Below are 11,959 nucleotides of genomic sequence, written 5' to 3' on the forward strand. Positions count from 1 at the left end.
GAAGGGGCTGTTTTTATTCACGATGGATAGCATTTTATTTTTTATTTTATTTTATTTGGTAAAAGTGTAACAGGAAGGGATTTGCTCAGTCTGAGACCAAAACTGTATTCTGGGGAAGAAGGGAGGATAGGGTCTCCGATGGAATACTGATTTATAGGCTGTCCTCGACTTACAGCAATCCAGTTAGTGACCGAAGCTACAACGGCACTCAAAAGAATGACTTGCGACCGTTTTTCATCTTTAAGACCGTTGCGGCCTCCCCAGGTTCACGTGATTAACGATTCCGACGCTTGGCAAGTGGCTCCTATTTATGACGGTCGCAGTGTCCCGGGGTCACGTGATCCCCTTTTGCGACCTTCTGATAACCGTGTTGCTGACTTAACAACTGTCGCGATTCCCTTAACTGTGGCTGGAAAGGTCGTAAAACGGGGCAAAATTCACTTCACAGACGTTTCACGTGGCAAACAGAAATTCTGGCCTCAGCTGAAGCTGTAAGTCGAGGACCGCCTGTATTTTATTTTTGGATCCCCGTACTCCTGTGCCTGGTGCAGAAATTTAACGGCAGAGTTTGACGTTCAAGATACGTTTTTGAGGCTCAGACGTCACACGAAGCCGTTCCAATTATGATTTAGGGTTAGTTTGCATGTCGCACTCAGACACTAACCAACCAGGTTACATGAGAGGTTGGTACAATGCTTACATCTGGGGCTGCAGCTTCGTGAAACCTTTTGTTTAAAAACACAGGAGCAAACAAAATGTGATTTTATTTTATTTTTTAAAACAGGTAAAACTCTAAATCTTATTCTGAGAAGGATGGTAGGGTTTAAGGCAGGGGTAGGCCACCTTGGCTCTTTTATGACTGGTGGACTTCAACTCCCAGAATTCCTGAGCCAGCATGGGGGAAACTATGGCCTCCTTTATGACTGGTGGACTTCAACTCCCAGCATTCCTGAGCCAGCCATGCTGAGGAGAAAGGGAGAGGTTTCCAAGCTGAGCCATGCTGGCTCAGGAATTCTGGGAGTTGAAGTCCACCAGTCATAAAAGAGCCAAGGTTGCCTACCCCTGGTTTAAGGGATACATAGGCAGTCCTTGACTTACAGCCATTCTTTGAGGGACCGTTCAGACTTACAGCACCCCTGAAAAAAAGCCAGCCTCATGCTTACGACTGTTTTGAGCATCTCCCACGGTTACATGATCCAGAATTCGGGTGCTTGGCAATGGGCATCTCTTTACGACAGATGCGGCGTCCCGGGAACACGCCAATTGCCATCTGAGACTTCCTGACAAAGAAAGTCAACGGTGGAAGCAGCCAGATTCGCTTAGTGACGTGATTCGCTTAAGAACCGCAACGAATCGCTTAAGAACCGTGCCCCCCCCCAAAAAAAAGTCATAAAAATTGGGCGCAACTTACTTAACCACCGATTTGCTTTGCAGTGCAAATCCAGGTCCTAATTGTGGTTATAAGTCAAGGACTGCCTGTCTGTATATATCAGGGGTCTTCAAACTTGGCCTTTTTATGACTTGTAGACTTCAACTCCCAGAATTCCTCAGCCGGGCACACGTGCCCGGCTGAGGAATTCTGGGAGATGAAGTCCACAAGTCATAAAAGGGCCAAGTTTGAAGACCCCACTGGTATATATGCCTAAAAGAAACCAAAAACACAGAATAAGATGCATCCATCTCTTTCTGTGTCCAGAGAAAGAAGCCAAATAGGAAATCTGTCGGGAAAATTGTTATTTTTTGGGGGGGTCGGGGATAGAGCAAGTTTCTCTTAAATGGCACCCCCCCCTTAAATCATGGAATTGAATCTTGGGAGATTCTACATCTCTCGAAGTTTAAGAGATGGAGGGGGTAGGCTGTTTTAGGACCCGGTCAGATCTATTTTTCTGGGTGAACCTGATAAGCTCAGGCAGTTTGGGGGTGGGTGTGAAAAGGGAGAGTATATTTTTAAGAAAGCGAGAGCAATTTGTCTGTCTGTCTGTCTGTTTAAATATATACATTGAAGGCAAGCATGGGAGTGAGTGAGTGTGCAAGACAGCGTCTTTCACGTTCAAATTTTTTTTGTGGAAGGTTGCTTTTTCTCCCAGCAGTAGGAGATAGAAAAAACAACAACGTTGAAATATAAAAACAGAAGGAAAAAGCATCACGTCATTAAATAGAATTCTGTCCACCGGCTTGCTTACTGAGATCAGATTTTTATTTAAACCCTTATTTATAGGAAGAAACACATTTTTTTAAAAAAAAAATAAGAACCCCGCTGAATTCTACTCGGCTTCTACTTTAACTGAATCAAATCAAAGACGTTGAATTCTTAAGAAGTGGATTATCACCAGCATTTTAAAGTTTTATTCAATTCAATTCGCCAACTCTGGCTACGAAACCGTCATCTTCCTGGAGCAGTATTAATTGTCATTATTTTTTTTAAAAATTCCCTATTGCTTAAGCTACAACAGGGCAAAAAAAAAAAAGTTGATTTCAAATGTTTAATCCCCTGTAAACGTGCTACGTCTTGGTGTCCCGAAGAGAAATTTTATTGCACAGATTTTTGGAAACTTGATACGCGCTGCCTAAGCGTTTTGAGGACGATGTATTTTATGTAGGGGAAAAAAAAGGGGGCTTTTCAGGAAAGTCAGGACTGTAAGTTGCTGAATGTCTGGCTGGGAATTTGACAAGGTTGTTATTATTATTTTTAAGAGTGGGAGGCAGCACACGTTTAAGGAATATTTCGATCTGAAACGATTGAAGAGGTAGATGGATGAATGAGAGAGTGGTTCCTTTTCCATTCTTGAATCGGAGGCAAAAAAGGTTATAATTGCACAAAGAGCATTACGCAAAGAAGAAAAGAGAGGAAGGTGTGTGTGTGGGGGGGAGAGTCATATAGACACTTTTAAAGGGAAGTGCAATTAGGAACATATTGTGATAAGGGGGAACTAGGAAGGAAGTGGAGAAAGCAGGGCCCAGCAAGGGGAAAAAATAAGAACGGGTTCAGTTTTATGAAAGGCTGCCTGCTTAATCGACATTAAATGGGAAGATTATGGCTACCGGAATCATTTGATGTTACCTTAAAATCAGCATTTAAAACTGATCATTTGTAGACTGCACTGGGATAACGACAGGGCCCCGTTAAGAGAGAAAAACCTCAGCCTAGGAAAATTTTGTGTTTCCCCTTCTGCTGAGGTTGAGGATAAGAAAGGCCCACCGCAGATCACTAGATCGGTGTTTCTCACCCTTTAAGATTTCAATTCCCAGAATTCTCCAGGCAATTCTTGGGAATTCTGGGAGTTGAAGCCTACCCATCTTAAAGCTAGCAAGAGTGAAAAACATTCCTCTAGGACAGGGCTTCTCAACCTTGGCTTCCCCACGGACCTCCTCTTTAAATATCCTTGGTGGCCACAGACTCCAAGACTTAAGATATCGATCTTAAGATTTCTTCAAGCCTTTGTGGACCCCCCCGTGACATCGTGGACCCCCCCCCAGGGGTCTGTGGACCACAGGTTGAGAACCGCTGCCATAGACCGACAATCTAGAACTTTTCTGCTTCTACAACGTGACGTGGGGCAAATGTCTTTCTCCAAAAGATGGAATTGAGACTTCCTCAAAACGCTCCCAGATATTTTGCGCCGGTCTATTAAGGCGGAAGAAGCGAGCCGAGGCTTTTAAATCACAATATCTGGCAGGGGATGGAAGGGTGCCGTCCGTTTTTCTCGTGAAAAAATAAATAAATCCACGCTTGGCTTCAATGTCCAGGGAGGAATTCTTGAGCCCTGGGCTCCCTTAAGCCATCTTTTAACCCGAATCGTGTGAACCGGACACACGAGAGTCTGGAAGAAAGGCAGGCAACTTCACAAGGCACCTTCTGCACCCTTATTTTTTAATTTAAAGAGAAAAAAAAATCTCTTTCCCCCTTTGGGAAGCAACGGCACGCTAATTTCACCCCGTTTCTAAACCTGTTCAAAATACAGGTAGTCCTCGATTTACGACAATCCATTTAACGGCCGTTCCAAGTGATAACGGCGCTGAAAAAAAAGGACGATCTTGGTAGCGTCCCCCAGGGCCCGTGCGAATCAAAATTCACTGGTTCACGCTTGTGACCGTCACCGCGCCGTCCCCTTTTTGTGATCTTTGGAGAAAGCAAATTGAACGGGGAAGCCAGATTGGCTGGACAACCGGGTTGTTAACTTATCACCTGCAAGTGGCGATAAGGACTGTTAAAAAAGAGAGGTCGTAAAACGGAGCAAAACTCACCGAACTAAATGTCTCGTTTAGCAACAGAAATTTTAGGCTCAGTTGTGGTCGTTAAGTTGAGGACTAGCTGTGGGTACCAATGTTCCTTCTCAGCGGTTCGGCCAGCCGCTTCCCTCCTACAGTATTTTTGCACTTGGCAGCTGTTTCCTGGGGGGGGCCAAGAGGCGCCTCCTTCCCTGGGGCGAGGGATATCCGTGTGCGCGCGCGCGTCTGTACATACGTATGTATGTCTTAACTGCCATATATGCCCTCCACTCTGTGCCAAGGAGGAGACGAAGCGAGTGGAGGGGGTCCTTTTAACACGTCCTTCTTTTCAGTAGCACAAGAGGCCGAGAACTTACCGGCGGGGTGTGTGTGTGTGTGTGTGTGTGTGTGTCCTGGGCCCATGCCACCAAACCACGTGTATTTTTTATTTGAAAATAAAAAATTGCCTCTGAAGCCAGATGCTCTTTCTCGGATTCGTTTGTCTGCGGGAAAACGGCTTAATGCAAAGGCGCAAAACGCCGATGGTACAAATTCGGAAAGATTCAGCTCTACGGGTTTACGTGGGGTCCTTGGCGCCCTTTGAACTCGGGGGGGGGGTTTGGGCAGACGTTTCGTTACCCAACTAGGTGACCTCATCCAGGCTACGAGGGAGTGGGGATTGTCGAGCGTGTCCAAATAAAACTGGTCATTCTTTCATGCTAGTCAGTATCTTCTCTGGAAATTTAGAGGAGTAGTGAAATACGCTAAACCTAACTGTGGAGTCTTCCCGAAGCTGAAATCTACACATTTACTTATCTACTTTGAATTTTGTTTGGATGGAATCCCAAAGCTTCACGAATTATATCAATAGTATGTCTCCCCCCCCCCAGTATTCCCAGACAAATCGCCAGAACTGGTTTTCCATTCGCCATTCTGCATTTAGAGAAATTAAAACCCTTCCTTTTAAGTAACCCTTAAAGTCCAGTGGGGCTGGACTTTTAACCTCACCACTGCCAGGAAGAGAGGCTGGCTGAAAACTTAAGGTTTTCCTTTATCTGGGAAGTGGCAGATCGAAGGAAAAACCAGGAATGGCCACTTCAAGGAATCTGCGGTCCGGGCGGTGAAAATGGAATCTTTTCAAGTGGGAGGAGGCAATTTTGAGAGAACTTAATTGCTAAGCTGCTGCAAAAATACAAACACCCGCACGCGTTCATCCCCCCACCCACCCCAAAAAAGCAGGGCACGATTTCTACGTGTAAGTAGATTGGCTCCACCAGTTTTGAAACGCAAAGTTTATTGAAAAGAAGAACCAAACCAGGAAAAAGAAATAAAAATATAAAGAAATCTTACATCGACTGGAATGGAAGAGAAGCATTCCCTGAAGCTATGGAAGGGGTCTGGAGGGTGGGGATGCGGGGGGGGGGGGGAGAGGGATGGTATTGATTTAAGAATGACAATATATCCAAGATATGCAGATAGTCCTAGGAAGACAAAGGTAGATGGCGGGCCGTAAGTATGCAAGGAGGCTGCTGCATACGAGAACAGAACAGTCCGTGAAGGCAGAAGAGGGAGGGGGGGGGTCAGGGAAGACCGTGGGTTGCAAGGCAGGGGCTGAACCAAGGGAGGGGGCGGGGGGCAGCCTCCCCTTCCCACCCACCTCATGTCCAAGGCATTCCAGGCTCCGAGCTTCTGGCCCCATCGCTCTCCACGAGGGCTTTGAGGCACAGTCCCAGTCACCACCGCCCCCGGCCTGGGACATGAGGAGGGGGGGGGAAAAGGGAGGCCAAGCAGGGAACAGCCACAAACTGCTAAAGCACAGATGGGGCAGGAGTCGTACACAGACAGACAGGTGGGGTCTGGATAGGATCCCGGTGGGGGGGAGCAGGCCATCCTTCCATCCTGAATGGGTGGGGGGTGGGCGGGGGGGAAGAGAGGCAGCGGCTTGTCTTATTTGGCGGTCATCATCTGTACAAACTCTACGGAGCAAGGAGAGAGGACGGAGAAGGGCGTCAGGTGCGGCCGAGGAAGGGGGCCGGCGAAAGGACCCCCCCCTCCCCGTTCATGAATCCCTTTGGACAAGCAACTGTTTCTGGGAACATACAGCAGATTGGGGTCTCTCCACCTTGGCCAGTTGAAGAAGGGCAGAGTTCAACTCCCAGAATCCCCCAGGCCATCTTGACAGACAGGAGAGTCCCCCCTTAGCCAAAGAGGGCGGAGTTCAACTCCCAGAATTCCCTTAAGAGTTGCCCCAACTGAGAAACGTTGCAGTTCACGAGCCCCCAAATGGGAACCAAAATCACACCAACACAGCCATCTCCTCTGTAATGCCGATCGGAAAAGGATGCTCCCAACCTCCCTCTCCTTCACCTAATCTTCTCTCTAGTTGCCCATTAAAAAAAAAAAAAAAAACCCAAACAAGGTCTTCGCTACCCAAAAAAGCTGCCTGGAATAATCTCTTCTTCGACCCCCTCCCCAAACCCCAGGATGCCCGTGGGCCTTTGGCCTTTTACCTTCGTAATTGACTTGTCCGTCTCCGTCTACATCGGCTTCTCGGATCATTTCGTCCACCTCCTCGTCCGTCAGCTTCTCGCCGAGGTTGGTCATCACGTGGCGCAGCTCGGCAGAGCTAATGTACCCATTGCCATCCTGGATAGGGCAAGGAACGGGGAGGTGAGATACCTGGGACAAGGTGAGCTCAAAGATGGACCTAGACCAGTGTTTCCCAAACTTGACAATTTTAAGGCATGTGGACTTCAACTTCCAGAATTCCACAGCCAGCATTGCTGGCTGTGGAATTCTGGGAGTTGAAGTCCACACGTCTTAAAATTGTCAAGTTTGGGAAACACTGACCTAGACGGAACCACAGAGACGAATACCTCCTCGCTTCTTCGAAAACTCGCAACTGTTTTCGGAAAAAATAATCATTTCTACCGGGCCAAATAGGGGGTCTCCCACTTGGGCACCACAAAGTAACTTTCCAAACTGACCCGCAGGCCTTACAAAAAACAGGATTATTGATTATTACATTTACTACAATTATTTATTACTATTATCAACTATGGTTAATCGAACATTATGTACCTGAATAATAGTCTGTTTGGTGAAGATTGAAAATGTTATTGGGGGATAACCCCAGTGTTGTTCCCAACCTTGTCCTCATCCAATCCCAATCCTGATCCTAACCCCAACCTAAACCTTAATCCCGATCCCGACCCTATTCTATCCCTAACCCTATAAAATGCAATAAAATCTTTTTTTAAAACAAAAACAAATAACAGGAGGCCACATCTGGAACACTGCGTCCAGTTTTGGTCGCCACGTTACAAAGAAGTTGTTGAGACTTTGGGGAAAAAGTGCAGAGAAGAGCAACTAAGATGATTAAAGGCCTGGACACTAAAACATATGAAGAACAGTTTGCAGGAACTGGGTATGGCTAGTCTAGAGGAAAGAAGGACCAGAGGGAACGTGATAGGAGTCCTCCAGTTTTTGAGGGGTTGTCACACAGACGAAGGGATCAACCTATTTTCCAAAGCCCCTGAATTAATATTAGCACCACTTTATAATGCCTTAGTAAAGCCACACATAGAATACTGCATCCAGTTTTGTTCACCACATTACAAAAAAGATGTTGAGAGGCTCAACCTATTCTCCAAAGCACCGGAAGGCAGGACAAGAAACAATGGTTGGAAACTGATCAAGGAGAGCAGCAACCAGGAATTAAGGAGAAACTTTCTAACAGTGAGGACAATTAACCAGTGGAACAGCTTGCCACTAGAACTGGTGGGGGCTCCCTCACTGAAGAGACTGGACAGCCTCTGAAATGATAGAAGGACTCCTGCTTGAGCAGGGGGCTGGACTAGCAGACCTTCAAGGTCCCTTCCAGCTCTATTCTGATTGAGAATAGAGGCAGTCCTCAACTTACAAGCATCCGTTTAGCGACTGAAGTTACAACGGCACTGAAAGAAGGGATTTAGGACAGGTCCTTGCACTTAAAACTGTTTTAGCATCTGTGGGGTCACGTGATTGAATCCCAGATTACTTAGGCCAGCATGTAGCGATGATGGTTGCGGCACCTCGGGGGTCACGTGATCGTCCTTTGTGACATCTGACAAGCACAGTCACTTAATGACTGTGTGATTCATGTTAACAACTGCAGTGTTTTGCTTAACAATTGTGGCAAAAAAACACAAGATTGTAAAATTGTGGCTCGCTTAACAATCGCCCTCCTTAACAGTGGAAATTCTGGTCCTCATTGAGGTCCTAAGTGGGAGACTACTTCTATTATCTCTTCCCCCTCTTACTAGTGGACACAACTTTCCAACAAGGGTGTGTCCCCCCCCCCTTAAATTAAGCAAACCCACCTTGTCAAAAACCCGGAAGGCTTCACGGATCTCTTCCTCACTATCTGTGTCTTTCATTTTCCGGGCCATCATGGTGAGGAATTCTGGGAAATCAATTGTGCCATTCCCTGGGAAAAGAACCAGCTTCTTTAGTCAGATCAACCAACTAATAAAATAAAATAAAACACAGCTCTTTGCTACCTATTCATGAGAAGATACATACACATACCCCATGCTAGATTTGCCAATAAATAAATCTAGATTTCCCCTAATTTGAAAGTCTGGAAAAGTCTCGCATGTCAGTTGTTATGAATTTATAATATTCAACACAACGAACATTCAAAAGTAAATAGCAGAAAAGATGGAGAAGGGAAAACGGAATAGAAAAGTGAGAGAAGAAAAAAAAAAGGCATTGACTTCCTAATTTCTTTGGTGCGGTGAAATAGCACTATCAACCTCAAACTTTGACTTTGGGCTTTACCAATTAGATAGAATTGAGGTTAAAACATGAGCCAGCCGTGTGCAGCAGCTGCCAAAAAAGCCAACACAGTGCTGGGCTGCATTAACAGAGGGATAAAATCAAGATCACATGAAGTGTTAATACCACTTTACAATGCCTTGGTAAGGCCACACTTGGAATAGTGTATCCAGTTTTGGTTGCCACGATGTAAAAAAGAGGTTGAGACTCTAGAAAGAGTGCAGAGAAGAGCAACAAAGATGATTAGGGACTGGAGGCTAAAGCATATAAGGAACGGTTGCTGGAATTGGGTACATCCAGTTTAATGAAGAGAAGGACGAGGGGGGACATGATAGCAGTGTTGCAATGTGTAAGGGGCTGCCTCAGGGATGGGGGGGGGGGTAAACCTCTTCTCCAGAGGGCAGGACAAGAAACAACAGATAGAAACTCATCAAGATCCAACCTGGAACTAAGGAGAAACAGCCTGACAGTGGGAACAATTAATCAGCGGAACTGCTAACCACCAGAGGTTGTGGGTGTTCCAACACTAGAGGCTTTTGAGAAGAGATTGGGCAACCATTTGTCTGAAATGGTAAAGAGCAGGAGTCCTCAATCCCCCGGTTAATGGACTGGCACCGATCCATGACATGCCAGAAACTGGTCCGTGCAAACAAGCGAAGCCCCATCTGCAGGAGGTAGGCAGCGTGCAAAACCATGCCCCCTCTGGTCTGCGGGAAAAAAACTCTCTCCACGGAACCGGTCCCTGGTGCTCAAAAGCACAGGGTTGGACTAGAAGACCTCCGAGGTCCCTTTCAACTCTTTCATTCTGCTATTTTCTCCAGGGCCATTCAGGAAGAGCCCCGCTCACCATCTGCATCCACTTCGTTGATCATGTCTTGCAACTCTGCCTCGGTGGGGTTCTGACCCAGGGAGCGCATCACGGTGCCCAGCTCCTTGGTGGTGATGGTGCCATCACCATCTTTGTCGAAGAGAGAGAAAGCTTCCTTGAACTCTGAAAGAAAAAGACAAAAAAGGAAAGAGGGCGAGGTCAGATCCAACTTCGTCCCTCGCTCCAAACTTTTAACCAAGCCAAGGAGGCCATTTTGTTGGATTTTAAAAAAACGCTCCCCAAGCTGTTGTTCCGGTTACTGGCTTCAGTCGGCAGCCTTCCCTAGTTTCAAGATGCCCTACAGGTCTGCCATCTCTCCCCCACCCAGTCAGGGTGGACATCATGGACAGATACTTAATGCCTCTGGAGGGCATCAAACTGTATGACAGCAGCCACAAAAGACAGGGTAAAGAAATAAGCAAAGGGGGTGTCTTTCAGGGCGATCAAGGCTCTGTATATTCCCAAGAAGAGTCCACCAAGAAAGGAGACCACACACGATCCCATTTTATAGATGGAGAGTAGCTGATTATGCGAATTGCAGCCTCTTTTGTCTAAGCTGGTTAAGCTTAAAACAACTATGATTTGTGGCACTCACAAGTCAGAGGTCTTCTGACTTGGCCAGGGGGTCTTCAAACTTGGCCCTTTTATGACTTGTGGACTTCAACTCCCAGAATTCCTCAGCCAGGCGTCCACAAGTCATAAAAGGACCAGGTTTGAAGAGCCCTGGTCTAAAAGACAGTTGAGTTTGCAAGAAATCCAACTAGAGATCTGTTTTCCAGCATCAGGTCTTTGTTCTCGAGTTGTTGCTGCTGCCTGGATCTGTTCTGCCACATTTCCAGGGACCGACAGATTCTCACCTGCAATCTGCTCCTCGGTCAGTTGGTCAGCCTGAGGAAGGAACAAGACAATCAAAAAGTCTGAATCCCCTTTTAATCATGCCCGTTTCTTGCATCTAGTGTATCTCCTGGGCTTGCAAAGTTCCTTGTGTGGAGTATCTAGAATAGGGGTTCCTTTTATGACTTGTGGACTTCAACTCCCAGAATTCCTCAGCCAGGCACGCCTGGCTGAGGAATTCTGGGAGTTGAAGTCCACAAGTCATAAAAGGGCCGTTTGAAGACGCCTGATATGGACTTTAAGAGGAGTGGACTTCAACTCCCAGAATTCCACAGCCAGCATGCCTGGCTGAGGAATTCTGGGAGATGAAGTCCACAAGGGCCAAGTTGGAAGACCCCTGCAAGCACAGATCAATGTTTCTTGGCCTCAGCAACTTTAAAACGCGTGGACTTCAACTCCCAGAATTCCCCTGTTTTTTCTGACGAGCTCCTCACTGCACAGCCCCCCTCTCCGCCAGTCTTCAACCCCCCCCAATTCAGAGGGCGGGGTCTATCTCCCCCCCCCAATCAAAGCCCCTCTATTGTCTCGGGGGGCCCTCCAAGACGCCCCCTCTTGTTGAAGGAGGGGTCAAAGTAGGGCCTCCGCCAGACCCTTCTCCAAGTCCCGCCCCTCCCCTCCCCTTTCTTGCCCCGCCCCTTCTGGGGGATAACGCTCCCCCCACCCCAATTCGGTCGCCCCTCACCATGGTGACCGAGCGAGGGAGTAGCGCCGCGATCTCTCAGCTTTAGGATTCCGCCGCGTGCCGAAGAGCCACCGCCTCTCTCGCGCGTGCGCCCTGGCGCCCTTCCACGATAGGCGGCGGCCGTCGCACGCGAGCGAATCGCTCCGCCAACGAGTTCCGGCTTTGCAACGGCTGCGTTGGCGCCGCCCCGTTCCACATCCGGGCTCTGCCCTTCCTCTGCCGCGCGCGCGGCCCCGCCCCCTCTGCTTTCACGTGGCCCGCTGAACGAGGTCCCATTGGTCCAGCCTCCCCTGCATTGCGTCGAGGGGGCTGCTTAAAAGTCGATAGAAAGAAAAAAAAAAAGGGCGGAGCTAGGCTAGAAGGAAGTCCGACCCGGAAGAAAATACTATCGGCTGTCAATAAAGACAGGGAGATTTAAAGGGGAAGCCACCCAAAGGAGCAAGGTGGTTATTAAAGGGGAGGAGTATATTTAAGGTGGATAAGCTGAA

At 47.5% G+C, this 11,959-nt stretch overlaps 1 protein-coding gene and 1 long non-coding RNA gene across 2 annotated transcripts; both read right to left on the minus strand.

Annotated features, from left to right (window-relative positions):
- Window positions 1-64: 64 nt before the first annotated feature.
- Window positions 65-4,776, minus strand: LOC120317094. Its single transcript, XR_005559132.1, has 2 exons — window positions 1,033-4,776; window positions 65-843 (listed from the first exon to the last, which is right to left on the minus strand). It is a non-coding gene; the product is annotated as an uncharacterized LOC120317094 (long non-coding RNA).
- A 707-nt stretch (window positions 4,777-5,483) lies between these two features.
- On the minus strand, window positions 5,484-11,629 carry LOC120317093 (calmodulin-1-like). The gene is made up of 6 exons (XM_039363399.1): window positions 11,472-11,629; window positions 10,753-10,783; window positions 9,875-10,018; window positions 8,571-8,677; window positions 6,720-6,855; window positions 5,484-6,185 (listed from the first exon to the last, which is right to left on the minus strand). The coding sequence occupies exons 1-6, from the start codon at window positions 11,472-11,474 to the stop codon at window positions 6,157-6,159; spliced, it is 450 nt and encodes a 149-aa protein (XP_039219333.1). The 5' UTR covers window positions 11,475-11,629; the 3' UTR covers window positions 5,484-6,156.
- Window positions 11,630-11,959: the final 330 nt, after the last annotated feature.

The sequence above is a fragment of the Crotalus tigris genome, unplaced genomic scaffold, assembly GCF_016545835.1.
Source record: "Crotalus tigris isolate CLP2741 ecotype Arizona unplaced genomic scaffold, ASM1654583v1 scf7180000019553.37968852642:3898890, whole genome shotgun sequence".
NCBI classification, from domain to species: Eukaryota; Metazoa; Chordata; class Lepidosauria; order Squamata; family Viperidae; genus Crotalus; species Crotalus tigris.

What these genes read in the sequence shown, in the direction of transcription:
- LOC120317093 (XM_039363399.1), bottom strand. An exon ending in CCTTCCGGGTTTTTGACAAG is followed by an intron (nt 6,856 to 8,570) that starts GTGGGTTTGCTT and finishes TGCCCTATCCAG; the next exon opens with GATGGCAATGGGTACATTAG. An exon ending in CGGACAAGTCAATTACGAAG is followed by an intron (nt 6,186 to 6,719) that starts GTAAAAGGCCAA and finishes CTTGCTCCGTAG; the next exon opens with AGTTTGTACAGATGATGACC.